This window comes from Lonchura striata, chromosome 3 (assembly GCF_050655825.1).
Source record: "Lonchura striata isolate lonStrDom1 chromosome 3, ASM5065582v1, whole genome shotgun sequence".
Taxonomy (NCBI): Eukaryota; Metazoa; Chordata; class Aves; order Passeriformes; family Estrildidae; genus Lonchura; species Lonchura striata.
In genome coordinates, this window is record NC_140705.1 from 98,731,844 (window position 1) to 98,749,086 (window position 17,243).

The following is a 17,243-nucleotide window of genomic DNA, read 5'->3' on the forward strand; positions in this document are numbered from 1 at the left end:
TAGAGTATACCTAAGAAAACATTGTTCCAAACGTTTTTTCTAAATTTGTTGCACTACAAAATTATGCATTTTACACATTTGCAAACACTGTAATTTTTTAATGTTTTAAGGAAGCCTGCTGAAGGAATTTCCAGATCTTGAATATAAGTAAGGACTATGTTATAAGGGCACAAATCATAGTTTCTGTCAGGGATGCTGGTAAAATAAGTGTTCTTTGATTTGTGCTTTTCCCCTTCTACCTGCTGAGGTCTTACTTATTTGAATAAAAATGTGTCTATTGCAAGAGTACTCAATTGCTGTTTTCATGTATGGGGTAGTACATGTAGTGTTCTTGTTTATGCCATTCTACTGGCTCATTTTGATTCCTCACTTTTTATATTATGCTAATTGCATTAGCAGTAACAATCATATACTGTCAACGGTGATGGTGGCTCTGAAACATTGTTTGGTTTTGAGAACCACAGAAATGTTTATATTCTTGTTCACTTGTTAAAATTGTCACTGAGAACATTTTAGTGCTGACACATTAGCACAACTAATTTAATATTGAGACCTGTCAACTTTTCAACCTCCTATGTGCAAACACTTTGTTAGTGCTATATATGTAATACAAAAAGTGCTAAATCCATGTTTTAATGCAAATTTTGCTAAACTTGCTAAGCTTAGTGCAGAATACATTTCTGAAAAGTCATAAGCTTACTATATCATAGTGATTTTTTTGCCAATTGCTTATTTATTCTTTTTCTTTAAATATGCCTTGCTGTTATATGTAATGAGTGGTGCTGAAATTGCTTTCATTTATCGAAGATGTGAATGACACAATGGATGCTTATGTACTCTGCCTGTCAAATCCATAACTGCTGCTAACTGAGCTAACTTCTGTTTTTCCACATGTTTCCTGGTTTTCTGTCAGCTTTCAGTCTTCCACGGGTCATTCAGTAAACAGTACTCCGAGTGACTTTTTTGAGTTGCCATATGTCAATCACACTTATTTTCTCTGCTTTTTAGTAAGCAGAGAAAATAAGCTTGCTTTATTTGGGTTTGGCTGGCTTCCGCAGGGCAGTGTCTTGCATTCTGTTTTGTTCCTAGCTCATTTTTGCTTTTAGATAGGCCATGGAAGAGCTTGAGAATCAAGGGGGAAGGAGTGTCTAATCAAAGTAAAGGAGGAGCCAAATAGAAGAGAAAGATAGCAGCAGGATTTGCAAGAGTTCTTTAAGCATATTCAATTTGAGCTGATCTACTTAAAAAAAAAGTGGAGACCTGGGTGAGAGGTTGAGCAAAGCTGAATTACCTTAAAGCTTTTTTCAGCAAGCATTTTCAGGAGGTAGTGTCACCTTAAATATAAACCTTTTTTTCCTTCTTGATTGTATCTTGACTATTTCAGTACAGTCACTGATTCTGTGGGGTGTGGGACTAAAAAACTACTAAATGTCATTTTTTGGCATCTACATTTTTTCCTAATGAGGGAACAGATGTATCATTGTATTAAATACATTCTCAGGGCATTGCTAATATGAGTAACCTGACGTAGCAGTTGCTAAGTGTGCATACTAAATTTGAGAAAGATAGTGAGAGCCAGAAGTTTCTTATATGAGACACTTAGGGTACAATAAAATATGCATCAGCTATAGTAATCTTCCCTTTATAGAAAATACCCTTAAATTAATTTATGTTTTTTGTTGTAGTTTTTAATAACATTTCAAGTACCACATTCCTCATTAGATATGGAGGAGAGGAACCCCAACATGTCTTCAGTAGAGCTGGAAGAAGCATGTGTATTTATGTAGCCTCTTGCCAAGCTCCTCACATCCCCTGGGGACTCACTTTGCTCCGACTGGGGCTGGTGGGAGCTCTGCCCCAGAACTGCTGTTCCTCACCCGTCTGCTGCAGGGCCATGCATGCTCACTGACTTCAGACTAAACAAAGCTCCCACAGATCACCACACTCACCTGGGCTCTGTAACTTCTATCTTCTCTCTCTGTTCGTGCAATCTCTTTCTTTTTTTCCCTTCTCTTTTCCTTCAGCAATCTTCAGGAAAATCTTCAGCTGAATTCAGCCATGTGATCTAGGAAGCTCCACTCCTGATGGTCCTGATCTTTCCATAATGTTGCAGGATATCTCCTATATTTGTAGACCTTTAAGAGCCCCAAAATACATGTTTGGATTGAAAATGAAATGCAAGGCTTTTCACCTGAGTGATTTGGATTTTTGTCTGTGATATTTATTGGCAAAAACGTCCCTCTGAAATCTCCTGGAATGATGTAGTTGATTGTAATTGAAATATGTATTGCTGCTCCTTAGTCACATAACTGTAAGCATTGGAGAAAACGTGTACCTGCTCTGGAAAGGGGAAGGTGTTTTTGGGTATACGTCATCTTCTGCTAACTTGTTCATGTCACAGAACATAACTTTAGAAATAAGATGTGTCAGCGATGGGATTGAGCTTGTGGGACAAGCTTGGCAGTATTACTGCTTCTGTTAGGACACAAGCACAAGTAAATATAAGATGAATTCTAGCAATTTGCAAGTCACATTTACATTATAAACTGGTACGTTTTTGTTTTCTTACTTTTTCAAAATGTTAGAACTGAAAGACTTTTTTTTTATAATTTTCTCTGAAAATCTAAATCCATTTCTTTCTCCTGGGATATTTCTGTAATAGTAATATGCTGTTAAAATAAACATAATTTGGATTTTTGACACAAGAAATGAATCAGAGTTAAGTACATAGGATAATAATATATCCTATAACAATATAATATTTAGAAACCACAAATAATCTTCAAAGAAATTCAAAAGAAGTTAGATCCTTCTATCCTTCTATCAGATGGATAAGCCTGTTTTCCTAGACTCTAACTGGAAGGGATTTTCCAGAGGATGTTAAAGGTGAAAACCCCAGTCCTGAACTTTCCAACTTTTCTACCTGACATGTAAGGTATATTTTTAATTTTTCCTAATTGTGGACATGAAAGGGTGCTTCTCCTTAGACTATTCTTGTTACTTTAGTCCTGCTATACTTAAGAGTTTGTCATGAATGCATTTTACTTTTGCAGTTTCACAAGTATTTGAAATGAAGCTGATTGTATATAGGTTACAGCACTGCTAATTTTTTTCCATTTTTTAAATTTTGAAACACATTGCCATGGATTGAATCTCTGTAAAATAATGTAATTTTAAACTTTGCTTATGATGTGTTGTCCCACCTAATTTCTCTTTCAGTAAAAGTCACTCAGTTTGCACAATTATGCCACTCTTTAAAGAAAAAAATAGTATTTTTCAAGAGGCATGTTGACTGGTCGCACATGCCAATATTAAAATTCATGGATACAGAAGTTAATAGTAGGTACCAACAAAATAATGTTTTATGAAGTGTTAGAAGTCTTTCAGGACTCAATCTGACAGAAAAAAAATATTAAATTCTGTTTACTTAATTGAAGGCTGACTTTTGGATTCAAAGGACAAGTGAGGTATAACTTGATCAAAACCCAAAATACTTTGTCTGGCACACAGGTCAGTCTTATTTAAACTGAATATTGATCTTGTTATAGTACTGTAATGCTGAGCCTGGGTCAGTAACCTGCAGGTTGCTGCCCAGACTTGAGAACTCATCCCCTCCCCACTGCTTTCTAACCAGCATCATTAGGTCATGTCTGCACTACATTTGTAGGCTCTGCAGGGTACAAATAATTCCTGCTTGACTGTGTTGGAAGGTGCCTTGCTTGGCTCTTAGGCATTTTAAAGTAATAATGAGGCACAGGCTGATTGTGTCAATGTCTACTAATGTTTGTAAATGGAAAACAATTATTTCAGAGTTGCTGTATGTTGCAGTAGAATTTTAAGCTGTTGGAATTTGTCTTTCAGATACATATGCAATCATACCATCCTTTGTGAAATTATGATTTTATAGGGAACCAGAAAAACATTACCAATGTGTATTATTTTCAGTATTATGTGGAGGTTTAGTGTTGTGGGGTTTTTTGGAGTTGCCAGAGGTAAAGAACTTGGAGTTGTAATTTACTTGCAAGTAAAAGCTGCCCATTCTAGTCTAGCAATGGTAATCTAGTGTTCAGGCAAAGTTAGTGTGCTGATCACCATCCATGCTCATGCACATTGGCTAGGTACAGTCTCCAGGCTTTGTGTGAGCACTGGCTCTTTGACATGAGAAATTTGCCGTGCTGATGACAAATGTATTTTTACAGTGCCTGTACTGGTGCGCTGCTAGAAATAACTGAGCTGAGAGGCTATTTAAAATACTGCCTTCCTTTTGTGTACATCAACAGGTTTTTGAAACTGCAAAAGGGATTTCAGTTGCAGTTGAGGGAACACCATCTCAAGGAACACATAGGCTTTTAGTAATGTTAATTATTTCCAGTAGGTGTTTGTAACTCTTGAAACTGAGTGAAACAAAAATCCTTGTTCTCTGCTACATACCATATGGCAAGAAAAGATAGCTGAAGTATTGGGACATAAGGATAGAACAGAACTATCATGTGCATAAGAGACAAGTGTTCTTAAACACTGTTCTTGAGGAATAAACATTTTGTGCCATGACTGATTATATGCAAAGAAGTAATATTGATTGTTAGGGCTTTTAGTTTTTTAGTTTGCAGAATGGTTGTTTTGAAATGTGTGATATTTTTTCTGGTCATTTGAACAAGTTTACCATGGATTAATCTGAGCAATAATTGTGACCAGAGATCTAAATAGCTGTCCTTGATTTTCTTCCATGTTCATGAATGTAAGTTATATTTGGGATACTCTTTATAAAAATATTAGAGAAATGTAATGTTTGAATTTCATTTACTGATTGACAATTCTTTACTCTAGCGGTTTCAATTATTCAAGTCATTTTCTGCATCTTGTTCCCTGGCTCACTTAGAAAACAAATACTGAGATATGGTTAAAATTCCTGACACTTCTTAGGACAGATTAATTTCTGTAGTCTTCCCAACAAAAAGCTCAAACCAAACAAATGTGTAAGTTCTTGCAAAATACTATTTGTGAAGCAAGGTTCCTTTGTTTTCTGGAGAGTGATGATAAACAAAAGTTTGCAGTTTTGCACTGGACATCCCACAGTTTGTGGCAAGCTCTTTACTTCTGCTGGCCTTAGTTTCCATAAATTGGGAGTATCAATCCTTTTGGAGATCATAATATAAAATTAAGTCTTCTGCTTCAGGTCTACTGTGTCACTGAACATTTTAATAGCAGCCATTTCTGAGTATGATTTTAGTAAAACTTGATATTGGACCAGTAAATTCAAGATGATGTTTGAATGTCACACTGAAGGATGTGCTCCTACTTGTTAGACACAACTGTGATAGCACCTTGTATGCTTGGCTCTGAGCTTAAAGTCTACACTGAACAGTTTTAGCAGGGGCACCCTCATTCATTGGGGTGTATTCAGAGTCAGTGCTATTATGAAAGCGTTTTATTTAAAAGGATTTGCAGGTGATCAGCTGATGCAACGATCAGGGGTGTGTGGAGGGGTTGTCAGAGACTGTGCAGCATCAAGTTCTGCATTACCTCACTTTGAAAGCAGCCTGGCATTTTAAACTTGTGCTTTACTTGTGCAGGTTTTATTCTGATGCACTTAATGCAACAGTTCATCATTCCTGTCTTTACAAACCTGCTGTAGGGAGTGAGGAGTGGGGTATATGTGTGCTACTAGTGTCTGACTCATTTGATACCATCCCAGTGCATATAAATAGTGCACAGAAGTGTATAGCATCATCTGACCTCTCAAATTTGAGAAGGTCGGTGAAACTGTTGGAAGAGTGGAAAACACACTGTACTTTAAACCTTTCTGAAGTGCAACCTTTGGGCAGTAGGAAGTCTTGGGAATGGTATTGAGATAATAATGTTTTTAAGTACTTTTAGAAACTAAATGTGTAACATTTCTCTGTGCCTTGTTTTAGTGTAAAGAAGGGTGTAAAAATTCCTTCATTATAGCCAAAGAAAGCCATGATGGTAAGGAGCAGAATCTTGGGAGGCAGGTTTGCCATCTGGAAGGTTTTCCTGGCTTTTACAACTTAACATCATTCACTTGCTAAATGCTTCAGTGAGGTACTGGTAGCTTAGGGATTGTTTTATGCTTATCCTGTTCTGTCACATCTGCCTGTTCACTTTATCTGTGCCTTCACATATATGCTGTCATGTGCATTCCAAGTCACATGACTCTTACGTGTTGGAGCAATAAAGAACAACTTGTGCATGTCTTGTTTTGGTTTTTTTAATGATTACTGTCAAACAGAAATAAAGTTAAGATGCTAGTCACCTTTGAGACACGTGAGAAGTTTTTGTCTTCTTGGCAAGAGAGGGAGGCAGTGAAGTACTGTAGTTTTTTTCCAAGATATGTGTTTTGTATCTCTTGAATTTTACACAAACCATTGGAATCACAAATTCAGGTTTTTAGATAAATGCCAATGGTGGATTTGAAAATGAAGTTCGGTGAACACTGGCAATTCTTCCATTAGCGAGATATTTTAGGATGCTTAGCTTTTGATTGCAACAGATCCTGTTCTTGATTTTCAGGGAATATAGTAGACTGAATTACCATTTACGTTCACTTTCTGCAGGCTGGAAATAAAGTTTCTGCTGAATCAAGTATCTTCCAAATTGCTCCTTAGAAAGGTTAGACCAGATTAATGGATTTCCTTCTTTGCTACATCCTATGCTATAAGGCATTGTGGAGGCAGTGACTATATTGAATTATGTTGGTTCCTACTGAGGAATCATCATCATCATCTTAAGGAATTAATCTGAAACTTGGGCAAGTAGCAGTCTACACTTCTCTTTGTCACAGACTCTATATTCAGAGCAGTTGTCTAGAACAAGGTATTTTCTAAAGGTGGCCAAGAACTGTAACAGTTAATAGAATTTATTAATATAACTTGTGAAACTGTATCATAATCAACCTGCAAGTACTTGGGAGTCAGTTGCCTTCCTTAAAAGCAGAAGGAAATTGTCCTCTGCATTATTTTTCTCCTTAGAACTTTGTTCATCACAATTTTTTTTTTAATTAGAATCCTCATCTTCCAGTGAACTTCAAATAAAGCATTTATCCTGGTATTTGGCAGCTGTACTTGGCAAAGAAGAGAAGATGTGGGTGTTGTTTCTGAACATTTAATTTTGGTTCTTGGGCTGTGTTATATAAATGCATCCTTGCATGAGTGTGCATGTAAACTGGAAGCCTCTAGCTCTAGTATATTAAATGGCTGATGCCAGGAGGAGGAGGAAATATATTCCTAATTGAGAGAAGCTACATCTTCAATAAGTCAAAATAAGGCAACATAAGACTTCTTTTAAGGGTATGGGGTTTTTTTGTTTGTCTCTTAATTCAAAAAAGAAGCTATTATGTTGCAGTACCAGTGCATTAGTAAGTAGAAACTGATGTTTGATCTGCTAAGTGTACAACAAGCAAGCTCTGTGGGTATGACACCAAGGACATGTGCAACTGCCAGTACCTGAGCATCTACATGGTGTTTTGCATGCAAAATTAATATAGGAAGAGTGATATTAGCAAAATATGAGCTTTGTGTGTGTAAGTAACTTTATTATATATCACATCATGAAAATGCATCCCATTACCATCACCTGAAAGGGAGCTATGAAATTGCCTGAAGTTTTATGACTGCCTCAGTTATTAACCACTGCTTAATGAACTTACCAGCGTTAGTAGATTGGGATTGATGCTATTGGCATGTTATATTTAACCGTGAAATCTTTAAAAGATCTGAATGGCTTAGAACATAAAACAAAGTAATGGATGAAGTGCTTGGTGCCTTGGCTTGGATCCAGCTTGATGTCCTAAATGAATGCATCGTGAAACCACAACAGATCAACCCAGATTTACATGAGTGATGCAGAAGAGCCCTGAAGCTAAGCCAACATAGTGATTGAATTAGCTTCTGCATTTAGAGAGGCTTCTCCCTCCAGGTCAGACTTCTAAGCACTGATGGGCTTGCGTGGGGAATTCGCAGTTACAGACTGAAGTATGCCTACATTTGGAAGGAAAAGAAATCTTAGAGCTTGAGAACTTTTAACTTTGACAAGTGTGACTGATTTTTGTTTTAGGGGAAAAAGGGGGAAACACTGTGAACATTTCCATTAGTGGTGCTTTGGTCAAGGACCTGCCAATCTTCCCAGAAATATCTGTTCAAAATTTGAAACATTTTGTTGCCACAGGGTTGATAAGTACCTTATGTATTGCCCACCTTCATACAGTGTGTGGCTTTTTCTTGTAGTAAATAATAACTGTACTGTAGTGTGATGCTCATAAATGGGATTATTTTACAAATATCTCTGTGTACTGGTGCAAAAGTACAGCATTTGTGATCTCTTCTCTACTTTATTTTTAATAAACTGATTTTTTGGGTAAATAAATGCCAGATTAAAGACAAGATATGGTGGATAACCAGAAGCATTACTCTTTTTGGGTAATCATGTTTTTAATAAAGTTTTGTTTTTACAAGATGCAGGGAAATAGTTATTGAAGAACAATGCTGGGACATGAAGTGTGTCTTTATTCTAGAGATTTGTATCATGACAAAGATGTTTCAAAGAGATATTGGGGACATTTAAAAAAATATATTCTACAATTCATATTTTTAACCATAATTTTTAAATTTTTGCCCTCACAAAAGATATTGTTAAATTACAGCAGCTATTTTATTGATGTTAGTGTTATAGGCAGTTCCTGTTTATGTACACTTCAATGCTTCAGTAACCAGATATCTCCATTTTTGTTTCTCAGCATGATGTATCACAGACTTTGCTCAAAGCAACTCTGGACAGTGTGGTTGAAGAGTGTGTCAGCTTTGTAGGAGTTGATATTAACATCTGCTCAGAAATACTATTAAGGTGAGTGAAACATTTTCCTATTCCAGTAATTACATGGCTCTGGATCACAGAGTCTCTGTTTAGTCTGCCATCTGACTCAAGCTCAGCTGGAGCAAATGGCTCTTGTGTTAAACTTCCAATTACATAAAAATGATGCAGTGAGACAGTATTTCACTGAATCATTAAGAATCAGGTCTTAAGGATATGTGTGATTCTCCAGGGTAAAACTATGCTTCAGAGAAAAACAGATCTTTTAAAGTTTAGAGCCAACACTGCAATTTTAGAAAAATGTGATATAAGTAATATGTATTTTTACATGGAGAAAGGTATTTTCAAATGTACTTTGTCTCTTAGAAGGTATTTTTATAGGTACTTCTAAGTGGAACAAGTTGTAAAACTTGGGTGAGGAAAGAAGAAAATGAAAGATGTAAGGGGAAACTTGAAAAATTTATCCCTGTTTGTTTTTTGTTAAGTAGTTATGCCATGTTTACTTGAAGAATGTTCTGGACTTTATTTTTCAGGGTTAGAAACTAAAAGCTCATTCTCTCTTGAATGTGTAGAATTCAGTATTGTTTAGGTGACAAACTCTCAGAAGAGCAAAAGTGCTGCTGTCATCCTCCATAGTAGGAGGGGAAGGAAAAAATGTCCATAATCTTCTGTCCATATTCTTCCCTAATATTACTGTCCATAATCTATAATGCAAATTATATTAGGTATGAAAGTTAGGAAAAATTCATTCTTGCTAGCTCTATATTTTATTTTTTTAGCCCCTTAGAATCTTTCTCAAAAACATCTTTCCATATTTTGGAAGAGGCTCTCTTTGTATGCTTTCTGGTTTTCTACTTCCATATTCTTTCTCTGCATGTCCAACCCCTGCCCAGTGCCTGATTTCTTCTGTCTTACATGCTTTTGCATTTAGATCAGCTTTTAGGAAGAAAGTAAGTGGAAAGCAAGGTACCTAAATGACAAATGAAGCTTTCATTCATAGAATCAACAGAATAGAATCATAGAATAAGCTGAGTCAGAAGGAACAGCTATATTGTCCACTTCAGCAGGAAGCATCAGCCTGAGATGCTACTGTGCCTCCGCAAAACTGAATGTGGGGTAACTCTGTCCAGACAGGCTACAGGTGGTAACCACATTGTGTAAGTATTTTGTGTGGTCTAATTAACCTGGCTTACAGTTGTTCTAGTCTGCTGTTCTGCATAGATGCAGTCTTAAGTTTCCTTCAGACATGCAGTTTACAAGATTGCCACCCTAGCTAGATTGCAGCTTGAGCAGAGCTTTCTGTTTGGGGTTTGTGATGCGTCAAATACAGTTCTTGACACATAGTACACAGAGAGGGGATGACACTGCTACAGTATTTGCATCAATCTGCTGAGTATTATGCTTGAAAGACTTGAGATCATCAGTGGAAAATTCTGTCAACTGTGTAATGTTCCTTCATCAGTGTACATAAGCTGGATTTCTCAATGTTACAAGAAATTTTTGAAGAAAATTCCATTCCTAATGGTTAATGGTCTGTCTATGGTGAAAGGTGTGTCCCTCTAATTTAATTCTGAGTTTTCATCAACTTTGGACTATTTCTTTTACGTTTGCTTGAGCATGAAAATAATGGAAAGATTTTTTCTTTTGTCCCTGAGATTTTATGGGTCTTGCTGGTTTTGCTGGTAGTGTTTTTCTAGAATCAGTTCATGCCATTCCACAGGTCACTGCTGCTGCTGACTTAAAACAATGGCATCAGATAGAGCCTAATGCATGACATTTCCTTCACTAGAGCCATGTGTAACTCCCCACAAGAGCTCTTTTTTTCTTTTTTTATGATTAACATACTCCACACAGAGAAAGTTTTGCTCACATGTATATACAGAAAATGTGCTGCAAACCCACAGCTTCCTGAAGGAGCCTGGCTAACTGCTGTTGTACTTCACAGGTAAGTTCTTGGCCAGGTCCAAGTTACCCTCAGAAAAAGTCGTGTTCCCAGCCTGTTCACAGCTGCTTTTTATTTCAAGAAGAGCTCAGAGAAAAGAAACAAGCTTTGTGGATCAGTTCTGTCATTTGAGGAAGGCAAGCTGTTCCCAGCCACTCTCCTTCTGGGTAGCAGACGTGAGCCCTTCATGTGCAAGGCAAGGTGTTTCAGTACCATTGGAAGGGCTGAGAGGGGGCTGTTCTTACAGGAACAATTTATCTGTTCTGAGCCCTCCTCCCACACTGTTTCCTGAAGAGGGCAGCTGGGGGCAGGCCATAAGACATGACAAATTGAAGTGGCATTACGGAAATAGCCAACAGATCATAAATTACACGTCCCTGGCTTACTAGTTAGGCATGTACAGAACCGGATTGCTGTACTAACTTTTCTTGACTTAAGTGGATTCCTTCCACAGAAGTAAGAGAAGGGATCCTTTTTCAGACAATGCCTTTGATCTGGGAGTCTATTTGCTAATTTCTTAGCAGTTTTTAAGTTTTGTAAACCAGATTTTCTGTAGGAATGTGTATCCTTGTAATGGGTAGCACTTGCAATAATGACTGTTCAATGGTAATAAATGTATTTTGTACATTTTCTCTTAGACACATTGCAGGACTGAATACTAACAGGGCTAAAAATATAATTGAATGGCGAGAGAAGAATGGACCATTTATAAACCGAGAACAGCTCAAGGAAGTTAAAGGTTTGGGTCCCAAAACCTTCCAACAATGTGCTGGCTTCATCAGATTTAATCAAGAATATATAAAGACTTTTTGCAGGTAATAGAGATTTTAACTGTTCTGAATAAATTATCTAAAACAGAAGGAGAAGACTTCCCCTGTTTCTGCTTTCTTGCATGAGACTCAAGGAATCCTAGACCACTGTGCTCTGAAAGACAACAAATTAACTTGTTAAAGCCCATGGTTGAAGATAGTTCTTTCCCTGAATAGTCATGGCTTGTCAGCCTAGTCCTCTAAGTCAGAGTTTTGATAAATATGTAAGTTTAATTAAAAATTTTGCCACTCAATTGGTAAAATAAATTGTCATGCAGCAGTGTTGTGATCTGAGATATTAAAACTTCAGTCTTGTTTTTCAGGCATAATGCAGAGATCTGTAAATTAACTAATGTAATATGGTAAAGATTATTCTGCCGAACTTAGTGGTAGTAAACTAGTGCAGATTTTTGGAGTTTCAATTTCATTACCTGGAAAGAGGAAGTTGAGTAGCTGCCTGGATTAAACTGTGTCTATGCTACACACCTGTGCCTAGCAAGTGTGCTGTGACTGTCTTCTGTCTGAAATATGTGAAGCCTTTTCCCAAGTCCAGTTTGCCAACAGTGTGTCATCCTCTTCTCTGTCATCTCCTTCCCTGATTCTGTACCAAGTCTTCTGCTCTTTCAGCCCTTCATAGTGCTCCTCTTGACCTTTCTACAACTGAAAATGCCCTTTCTAGCACAGTGTCTCTTCTTCTGTCTTTTCTTATTTCTCTTTCCAAAATAAAGAACTAAGAAAAGGGCATGACAGCAGCTCCATCACTACACTTTTGCCATTGGCTCTTCTCAAAAAAATATTTTCCTGGGAAGCACATGCTATGTTTTAGCCAACGCAGTGCTCAGAAGCAATATTGTGTTCCCAGTTGCTGCTGGCCAAGCAGCACACGCGTAACTTCCAGGCAGGACGTGGGCACACACAGGGGCTGGCTTGCTGCCCAGGTGGAAGGTGTACAGATTGGTTGCCCATCTGGCAGGGAGGCATAGGCTGCAGGCCAAGTGGTGCTCGCTGTAAGCACCAGAAGACCAAAGAAATTGCTTCCAAAGCTCTCTGTGATTGATAGGTCTTACCTTGTACAGATCTGTTCTAGTTTCTCTAGATTATGCTGCAATACAAATAATGAAAAAAAGGTTGATGATTTTTTTCCCCCTCCACCCCAGATGTTTCCTGGTGAAATGTGGACATTGTTTGGGGGGTTTTTTAACCTTCCTGGAACATGATTCTGATGTTAGTCAGATTCCATACAACTTGGGAACACTGTATAACCTGAAAAATGGGTTTTAAGGCCAAAGTAAAGCTCTAACACCACTGCCTCCACACCACTTCTTGTGGGTCCAGGTGCCATAACCAGAGGCTTTTGAAATGAACTTTGAGGTTTCATTTTTATCCTTTCTAATCACTTTGATGACTTTAGATTGCCATATGAAATAATTTTTGTGCTTTTTTTTGAAATTCAACAAATAGTGGTTATTTTAAAAATTGTTATGGAAAGTGGAAAGTATGTTTGCATTTCTGCCAGCAGTTGATGAGTGGAGCCCAAAATGCCAGAGCTAGTTTCAGGTCCTTCAGTGCATTCTCTTTTGTCCTCCAAAAGCAGAAACCACTTGTGATTTAGGGGAAAAAAAACAAAGAGGTATGAAAGGAGCATTTGCAGTAGGAGAATTTTTGATGCCTTTAATGTGTCCTGATAAATTGTTTTCTCTGAGGACTTCAGGGGAAAAAATGTGTTGGTTTTGTGTATGGGTACTGGGTCAGGATCATCTTCATTGAAAATAACATGTCCGCTTTCGATTTCTGGCAGTAATAAGAAAAATGAACTTGGAAATCGTGGACTTTTGACTAAAGCAGGTGCAGTGGGTAAAAAGAAGAGTAAACTAACATCATGTGCCTCACAACAGCCCAATCCTTTGGACCAAACTTGTATTCATCCAGAGTCTTACAACATTGCAATGAGGTAAGTGATGGGAAAGCTTTTGAACCATTGACACCATCCATATTTAAAATGAAAATACTGATTTTTTTTCTGACAACACCCTGCTCAGTCATTTAAAACAGGAATATTTATATTGCTTTGAAGCTTTCACCCCCTTCTTCAAGAAGAAGGTATGCTTTGGATATATGTGAGCATGTGTCATTACGTAATGGGCCTTTAAAATTAAATGTTGATATTGCAAGATCTAATTAAGATGTATATACAAGTTCCCAAATACACAAATAGTACAATTGTTTTACTAAGTGGCTAAAAGAAGAGAATGGTTTTTATGTCTGTCAGAAAAAAAGTAATTAGGAATCAGTGTGTGCCTCTGAAATACTGCTATTAGCTGTGATATTTTCTTTCAGCAGCCCTGGTTGAAATTGGACTCTACTTTTCAGAAAACATTATCTCCTACCATATATGGGCACATATTTATTTTTCAACTGAATTTTACTGAACAGGTTCTTAAAAAGTACTGAAGCTAATTTCACCAGTAGCCAGTTGCTTTAAGATTCTTATGACCTCTGTTGAGATCATATACCTGGACAAACAAACTTGTGCTTCCTATTTTATAAACAAAACCATCTTTAAACCTTAAAGAGAGATGCAGAATTTCTGACTTCACAAAGCTTGACTTTCTTACCTAAAAAAGTCACACAGAACATTGCATTTTTAGGACACCTTCCCTTCAGTGTGTACTCTGTTCTCTCTTCCTATCCATAGGTCTCCATGTTTTCCTTCTGCTAGGCATGCAGTGAACTTCTGTTTCCACCCTCTCCCTGCCACAGTTGATTCTTCTTTGTGGCTGATTCTAGGACCCACTGTTCGATTTCCTGGTAGAGTCTACTGCAGTTGTGCAGTGTGTAGATAACTTTAGTTTCTCCTTTTCTATTACCATTACACATCAACATTTGTTACAAAGTCTCTACTCTGTGTAGCTTGGGGCAAAAACATCAGTCAAGGTCCTGATCTTAATGATCTTATGTTTGGTAGGTGGTTTATAGGATGTGCAGCTTGGTCACCCTAACTGGAGATTAGTCGATGTAAGTGAGTCAATGTCAAAAACAAAAATAAATTGGTTATTTAAAAATAATTTTGATTTTCCATATTGAATTTCATTCAATTGAAATTTCAAGTACTTGGATCTTAGTTTTTAGCTTTCCAGCCCTGGTACACTAATACCGTGTAAAATGGTTACAGTGCTACCTACCAACCTTGCTTAAAGCCTGATGTGGACAGATTGCAGAGAAGTATATGCAGTTAGTGGCGGAATACTACAGTAATTTCCCTACATATAATATTTTCACAAGGGTTGGACAGAAAATAAAGAATTGTGACTTTGTTTCCAAAGCAGCACAAGTGACTTTTATATCTGAAGTGGTGAGTGGGATTATTACTGCATGGGGTAGAACAGATATTTACATACAGCTGAAATTATATAATTTTAGTAGGTATCACCGATCATATAATTGTGATTTGAAATTTGACTGGGAACCCATCACTTGCACTATTTAACAAAAAACAATAAAAAAAAATAATGAGCACAATTTTTACATCTCAGCCAAGACAGTGATGTGAGTTCTAGGCTTGTGCATGTTTCAGTGAGGGGATGGCACCCATTGCACAGCCAACACTGCTTAGGAGGTGACTTGCTGAGTCTTAAAATGTGTGCAGCTTTAGACTTGGATTTTGATTGCTTCCAAGACAGTGCAGAAGTGTCCCATAGCTGAAGACCAGTGTTAATCTATCTCATCATCTCTCTTTGGATAATGCAGGTATTTTACAGCAAATTTCCAGCAGTGCCATTTTCTATTCTCTGTTTCTCACCAAACACTTTGCCATCCTAGACAGAATTTTGGCAGGAAGTATTTAGGTCCAAATGTATGCCATAGATATTGTACCATACATGATTTTGTTGTGAGGGTTTGTTTTTTTTTTTTTATATAAAACAACAATTATAACATCTGCTAATGGAACACCAAAACTAATAAGCATAGCATCTTTCCCTGTAGCCAATTGTATCAGTCTTTTCTTCATTCTTCTCTGTTGTCTTACTTTTTACATTTATTATACCTCTACACATAGTATGATAGGGGGTAAAAAAAGTCTCCAAGTGCGTTCTGTGAATGTACTTTATGGACAACAGTATTTGTATTTTTCTTTTGTTCCCTGAAAAGCATGTTATATATGAAAGTGATAACTTTCATTGTATAGATTGTAAGACTCTGCAGCAACTCGATATCACAAAACAGTGTGGGGAAAGGGGCAAATATCTTTAATGTTTTTTCATGGCAAGTAGCTCCTTTGAGAAAAGAAAATACAGCTCTGCAGCAAACTGACAAAAGCCAAGATGTGTAGTAATAAAAATTGACACTGGTGACATAAGGGCTAAATATAAACCAGACATCCTCCCCTCAAGCAACTAATGCTATAATTTAGCAATGATTATATATTTAAAATTACTTCTCAAAAAAAAAAGCATATGAGCTGCTAAGTTTCTCAGAATTCATGAAAACAGCTTTCCAAACCTTTTTCCTCCCTGAGGATGAATTAGGGAAAAAATTTACTAGGAATTCAGACTGCATGGAGGATTCAGTCCAAAGCTTATCAAGGCTGTTGGCAAGTTTTGCTGACAAGCAGTGGATGGGACTGGGCTTGTAGTTCCCTTTTGCTGAGACTGCATTCATGAGAAAGCTTTTGAGAGCCTAAAGATCAAATCACGTTCATGGTGTTGTTAGAGGTGTTTTATGAAAATTGGCCAATATTTGAAAGTCTATCTAAATGCTAGAATTAAACTAGTTTAAAACCTAATTGATAATTCTTATAACTTAAAATGCATGAGAAAAAAATGAAACCCTTAGATGTAGGTTAGCATTGCTATTTAATAATAAATCTTAATGAGTTCTGTGGCTCTAGTGCTATCAGAATATTTCATCTTTTTCTGTGCTTACACTGAGCTGTCAGGGCGTGTGTCAAGTTCACAGGTGGATCTGTGCTGCCAAAGGGCACAATTGTCTTGAATATGATCAGATGTGATCAAAAATCTAGTATTACATCCCTCTTACCACAAAAATTAAAATGTATGGAATAGCTGCTACATAAGTGAATCATAGAGGCTTCCTCATGCAATGCCTACCACATCTTGCTATGAGAAAGTAGTTTCTGAAAGTTTTATTGGATTAAAAGTTTTCATGGAGAATTGCATTTATTTTTAAATGAAATAAGATGGTGATTTCTAGCCACTGCTTATAGCCAAATTACCCAAAGGCAGCAGTCTACATTGCAGATTTATGGCATGCAAAATTATCAGGTTTTAAAACAATGTTTTTGAGGGATAGAAATTTCCCAAATTTGAAACCACTAATTTTCTTTTTCAGGACTATTTTGTAGCTTGAAAAGCCAATCCATTAAAGAAAAATATGGTTAAAAGAATTACTCCCAAGTGGTGACTTTTGTTGCCAAACTTCAGGCTGGAGCCAATTTTTAGGGCTGATTTAGAAAAATAGGTTTTTTATAATGGAAACGCTGATGTAATCTTCACTACAGTGGCACAAATGGTGCCGGTATGATTGATTTATGACATTTAAGCATCTTAACTTAAAATCTGTACAATTTCTGCAAAATAATTGGAAAATATCCTACTGGTGATTTAACACACTCTGCAGAAGACCAAAGCATTTTTGTTCATGGTTTC

General features: G+C 37.0%; 1 protein-coding gene across 8 annotated transcripts in view; it reads left to right on the forward strand.

The window, feature by feature from the left end:
* SRBD1 (S1 RNA binding domain 1) overlaps window positions 1-17,243 on the forward strand; it is a 123,872-nt gene that overhangs the window by 96,503 nt on the left and 10,126 nt on the right. For all 8 annotated transcript variants that reach the window (XM_021526459.4, XM_085575927.1, XM_085575932.1 and 5 more), the window contains 3 exons: window positions 8,753-8,859; window positions 11,407-11,583; window positions 13,376-13,528. In XM_021526459.4, coding sequence (XP_021382134.3) covers window positions 8,753-8,859; window positions 11,407-11,583; window positions 13,376-13,528 — 437 coding nt within the window. The remainder of the gene's footprint in view (window positions 1-8,752; window positions 8,860-11,406; window positions 11,584-13,375; window positions 13,529-17,243) is intronic.